Below are 5535 nucleotides of genomic sequence, written 5' to 3'. Positions count from 1 at the left end.
CATTTGACACAGGTATGGCCTGGCAATGGGAGCAGTTTTCTTTGTGCCGTTTATTGTTGAAAAGACGTAAAGGTTTTGAAAAGCAGCGAACATAACGGGAAGGGCATTGTTGTCGTTGAATAGGGTCGAAGCTGCGTGAAATCAGAGAAGTGGTGTGAATGAAATGAGAGATCAGAAAGTACATAGCAGGGTGTTGCTTTCAGTGAAGGTGATCCATATTGTTTCGGAAAAGCTTGCTTAGCAGAGGATGGTTTCAATCCATCGACCTCTGGGTTATGGGCCCAGCACGCTTCCGCTGCGCCACTCTTCTCCCCACCCCAGGTGGGACTTGAACCCACAATCCCTGGTTTAGGAGGCCAGGAATTGTGGGTTTCACATCCACTTTCACCTTTGTCTACATGGACCAAGTGGAAGAAAAAACTCAAAGTAAAAGATATGTTTTTTCAACAAAGATTTTGGGCAGAAACACAAAACAGGTGAAGTTGAAAGAGTTTAACAGTGTTATAAACCTTTATTAAACCACTTTAACATATTTATTTATTTTCTGCAGTCACATGCTACAGGATCGTCATATTCAAAATAGCTAAACAAGAAAAAAGCAAAACAAACTTTCTTGTAAAATCTCCCACAAATGTGTCAATTAAACAGTGAAGTAGTCTTCCGATCCATTCACTTGGTATCTAAATATGACCAAAGAAAAATCAAACTGTGCAGTCGTTAGTGTACAGTATTTCAAGCAAAAGTTGCTTTAAAAATGTCAGTAACTGAAAGGTGTGGCTGTTATTATAAAAAAGGCAAAACCAGGTAGTTTGTTTTGGGGAAAACCAGTCAACAAAAAATAAATGCATGAGGTCATGATTACTCGGTTTAATTCAAATCATCCTATCTCAAATATATGTTTATTTAAAAAAAATAAATTACAGCAACAACAACTGAGGATTTAAAGCACCCAAATAAGAGACAAGCTTGAAGCTGTACCTGCTTAACTGTTGTGGTCATGAAAACAGTAAAAGTATTTGTTAAGCTATTTTCATTCAGAGGATTTTTTTATCATTATTGGCAGGCAGGAAGACTGACAGAGCTCTCATTTTGAAACGTTTCAGGGACATTAGCCTATAAAATCTATTCTTCATTATAAAGTTGAACTCAGATTGACTCTGTTGTGTTTGTGTACAAAAGTCTGTAAAGAACAGAAATGATCGGAAACATATACAGATAGACGTGTTGGAAATTGATTATCAGAAAATATGCTGTGGCTACGCATCACTCATTCATGATGTCTGAATGATCAAATCAAACCTGACAGCACTTGTTTAGGGTATAGCTTCACATTAATGTCAAAGACTGATTCATCAGTACAAACCATGCACACAAACAACATCAAACATGACCTGCTGTAGATTGCTCTCTGAAGGCGTTTTGGAGGAAAATGTCATTGCGGTTCATGTTGATGCTATTTTATTGACTTTTACACTGCTGTCTACTTTGCATTACACAGTTTTTGACACTGAATTTAAGTCTATGTTCATGTACAAGCACATATAGCAATAGCAGCAACAACATGTAGCACTTCCAGGGCATACAGGGGTCATGTCTGGCAGGAATTTTGAAATATTTGTAATTTTTTTTTTGTCTGAAATAACTGCATAATGCAAAATCAACAGCGCTCTAAAGATTTAAATATTAGCCTCCAAGATTAGAGCAGTTTTAAAATGGCTGCAAACCACTTTAAAAGTGGGTTAATTAGCATCCTGGCAAGTTAAAAATGATTACTCCAAATGACACAATTATGTGCTTATTACCATTATAGTTGAAAATTTAAAGAAATTCCTTTAGAGATTAGAGGTTTCCCCCACCCCACCCCACTTATAAAGACAGCAGGGTTTTGGTCTTGGCTAAATTTGGACTAATCGTTAGCTCATCGGTTCTGTTGGATAAAAACAATTTCTCCAAAATGAGGCCGATCAAAAAGCAAATCACAGCAAGCAAGATTCCAATTATAACATTTTCACAGAAACCTGCTTCAAAATGGCTGAACACTCTCTTTATTCTAAAAGTGTGGGATGCTCATGTTGTAACAGGCAAGGAAAAAAACAAAACAAAACAAAAAAACTGCATATTTACTCATACAGGACGAGATGTCTAAAACCACCAGTCATTCATGACTCTCACGTTTTGGAGCTTTGGAGAACATTTTGAAAAGTCGAAAAGTTCCCAGACAGTAAACATGCACGGTTAACGGTCCAAAAACGTTAAACTCAGCAGGATTCATTTCCACCTTATCAACACGTAACATTACTGCAGCAGCGACCAAAGGCCATCCGAGGTGCTTTAACTCAAACATGCACAGGCATCAATTTATTACAGAACAAACTCCCTCCTTTCTCTATACTCAACACTTGTTCTAGATAAAAACTAAAATAGGAACTCTACTACTGATCCTGGTGCTGGCTTTTATAACAGATGTGCTTAGACGTTAACACGGTAATATTGTATTAGTCCAAAAGACGTGGCGGTGTAAAGAAAAGCCACTCTCATTCCTGCGCAGTAATATTTCAACTAAGTTTGGTTTGAGTGTTATCTTTATTTCAGGTTAAAAAAAGAAAAGAGCTAGAGTCAAAATGAAAGGTTTTCGAATAGAAAAGAAATCCTAGAATTGTGTAATAAATTTTTTAGTTGTTTCAACCCCTTAGATTAGCCTTATTTAAAAAACAAACAAACAATCTCATCCACTTTCTTAAATTTAAGCACTTTGAGCTGACTTCATGCTTAAAACGAATGAATAAATTAACTTGTGGCAACATTTATAATTATAATTCTTCACCTTTCATACTGAATGTGTTCATAGTCCAGCACCGGTATTACCTTGCACAGTCTGTTTCCACCACCACAGGTAAAGAATGAAAATTCTGCAGAACAGATTATTGATAGATTTTTAAGAAGGAGGCAGCACAGAGCTGCTGGATGAGTTTGAGATTAAAACCATCAATGGATTTAGTCACAACCTGAATCTGAATACTGTTTTTAATACCACAGATCAGTGTTGAGGATCTCCCTAAGTCAAAGCACAAAGACACAGGTAGTATAAGGTTTTTACACACAGCTACGTCACAGCTACAAGAGGCAGCACGCTCTGAACAGGGTCATCCCTGACTGTGAGGTGACGTGCAGGGACAGACTCTCGTTGGCTGAGACGAACAGGACCGTCCCGCGCCTCAGTGTGAGGTCAGAAAAAGCAGCAGCAGAGGTCGCCGTGGCGTCACCTTCGATCACCAGGAGGATGCTGGCGCTGTCCACCGAAGCGACCGTGTAGTCCTTCATGGAGGCTGGGACCTGCAGGGGGACCGGAAGGTTGAACGTTGACACGAACACAGACCCAAGGCAGACATTTGGCTGTTCTCTCCACTCTAAATCATTAACGCAGGTGGTGGTTTATTTTTGTCATACTCATCAGGTTGGACTGCGACGATCATTTGGGGAAATAAAATGCTGCATAAAAACCACAGGTGTGAGCAGAACCACGACTGCAGCGCCGCAAGTGGGCTCGTCTCCCAGGCGACAGCACAGGTGGTGGTAATAACGTTAACGATGGAGGATCTGCTCCTGTTACAGCAGCTGCTCAGAGGCGATTACTAAAACATGGCTTGGATTTAAGTCAGTATCATTATGATCCAATTAAATTACCCACTGCATTACTATCAGAGCCTTGTACATATTATGATCATTTGTTTTAGTATTTAGTGGACTGTAAAAGAAATACATTAGTAGATTCAGATAATTTACTGCTAATTCGACTGGGACCCTGAAAACTGAAGTAAAGTGGGTCTCAAAGAGTTTTCAGTATTTTCTTTTTCCCCCCGATCCCATAGCCTTACATCCTGGACTTTAAATGGATTTTCAGTTTGTATATGAGTAATGGAGCTAGTTGAAATACTCCAGATTAATTAAGTTAAGTGGGGAAAAAGAAAATTTGTTTTGAATAATAATTTAAAAAATAATAAAAATAATTTAACACCCACAAAATCAGTGAAGTGTAGAGCCACGTACTGCAGCAGTTCCAGCATCAAGTCTCTTCAGGTCTGTCTCCACGATCTTGGTCAATCCAACCTCTGGAGATTTTGTCCGTTCTTCCTGATCAAACTGTTTCAGCTCCATCAGGTTGGCTGGGTACTGCTTTAACACCGCATGTTTAATGTAAGCTTGTAAAGGAGTGGAAAATGTCCAGTAGATTTCTGGAAAATTCCCATGGGAAGTTAAAGAGTTCTGGAAATATTTCAAATTGTAGACCTTCTCTCAGTCAATCTGAAACAAGTCTGCCCAGGTGAAAGTCATCACAGTTTCAGTGCTTATTTAATTTTATTTCCTTTCTGATTTGTTTACTCAAGACATTTTATATGAAAACATTCCTAAATGTTGGGATATGATCAAAGAAATGTGTGCCATCTAGTGGTGGCAGGTAGAAACAACAATAATGTGTGAGTAGGAATTTTAAAGCCTGTTTATTCAGACGAGCTTCTGTTGCAAATCTGAGACTTTGGCTCCTCTAAAGTTAATAGCATACATCAAATATATTTACCTATTATTATCATCAAAACTTGCTTCACTGTATGTAGTCTATGGGCTATAAATTATGGCCTCAATAGTACAAGATTTTATAAATTATTTATGATGGAGGAATAGCTTTATATATATATATATATATATATATATATATATATATATATATATATATATATATATATATATATATANTTTGCCGTGCATTTCTTAAGTGAGAAGACTGGAAACTGTTAAGAGTCACCAACATATTATTTTGTGTAAAACATACGGCTAAAACTACATTTGATATCTTTCGCACTGTTTTGAACTACTAGAAAAAAAGCCTACTACTAGATTTGTTTTTTTATTTAAAAACTCTCTGGATCTAGTGGTGGAATTTTCTTGATTAAGATTATTTTGTGGTATAGCAGTTTTCAAAATAAATGCTTGCAAAAAGACACCCTATACTTTTTTCATTCCTATTGCAGGGTTTATACCAAAAACATATGATATATATCGTTACCGCCACCCATCACAATAGATATCGGGATGTGAATTTTATGCCATATCGCACATCTCTAGTAGATACTCTAAGCGACCACATCAAACTTGAAAAAAATCTACTTGAAGCCGTAAGACAAGACCATAGGTTTGTAGTTGCTTCATTGATCAGGTGCCTATGAAAATGTTTTAAGTGGTGTTATGGTTCTGTTTGCTGCTGAGGAAGTGGTTCTGCTGCAGCTCAGTCACTCAGATTCAGCCTGCTTTCATGCTGCGATTTTTACTGTTTCCTTCAGTCAACTGCATGACTCTGTTCCTCAACCTGCTGGCGTGCCTGGCTTACTTCACCACCGGCGACCACGGAGTTGATTTCGGTCTCTCCATTCTCTGGCTCATTCTCTTCACCCCCTGCTCCTTCCTCTGCTGGTACCGACCCGTCTATAAGGCCTTCAGGTGAGTCCTCCTCCGTGACAGAAGCTGTCCTGTATGTGTGGC

At 38.3% G+C, this 5535-nt stretch overlaps 1 protein-coding gene across 1 annotated transcript in view; it reads right to left on the bottom strand.

The window, feature by feature from the left end:
- Positions 1–488: 488 nt before the first annotated feature.
- mpi (mannose phosphate isomerase) overlaps positions 489–5535 on the bottom strand; it is a 12127-nt gene continuing 7080 nt past the window's right edge. Inside the window, exon 8 of the mRNA XM_017432900.3 lies at positions 489–3333. Within this exon, the coding sequence (XP_017288389.1) occupies positions 3115–3333 (219 nt within the window). The 3' untranslated portion in view covers positions 489–3114. The remainder of the gene's footprint in view (positions 3334–5535) is intronic.

The sequence above is a fragment of the Kryptolebias marmoratus genome, linkage group LG11, assembly GCF_001649575.2.
Source record: "Kryptolebias marmoratus isolate JLee-2015 linkage group LG11, ASM164957v2, whole genome shotgun sequence".
Classification (NCBI taxonomy): Eukaryota; Metazoa; Chordata; class Actinopteri; order Cyprinodontiformes; family Rivulidae; genus Kryptolebias; species Kryptolebias marmoratus.
Note: the sequence above shows the minus strand (reverse complement) of the source record. Positions and strands in the feature narration are given on the sequence as shown.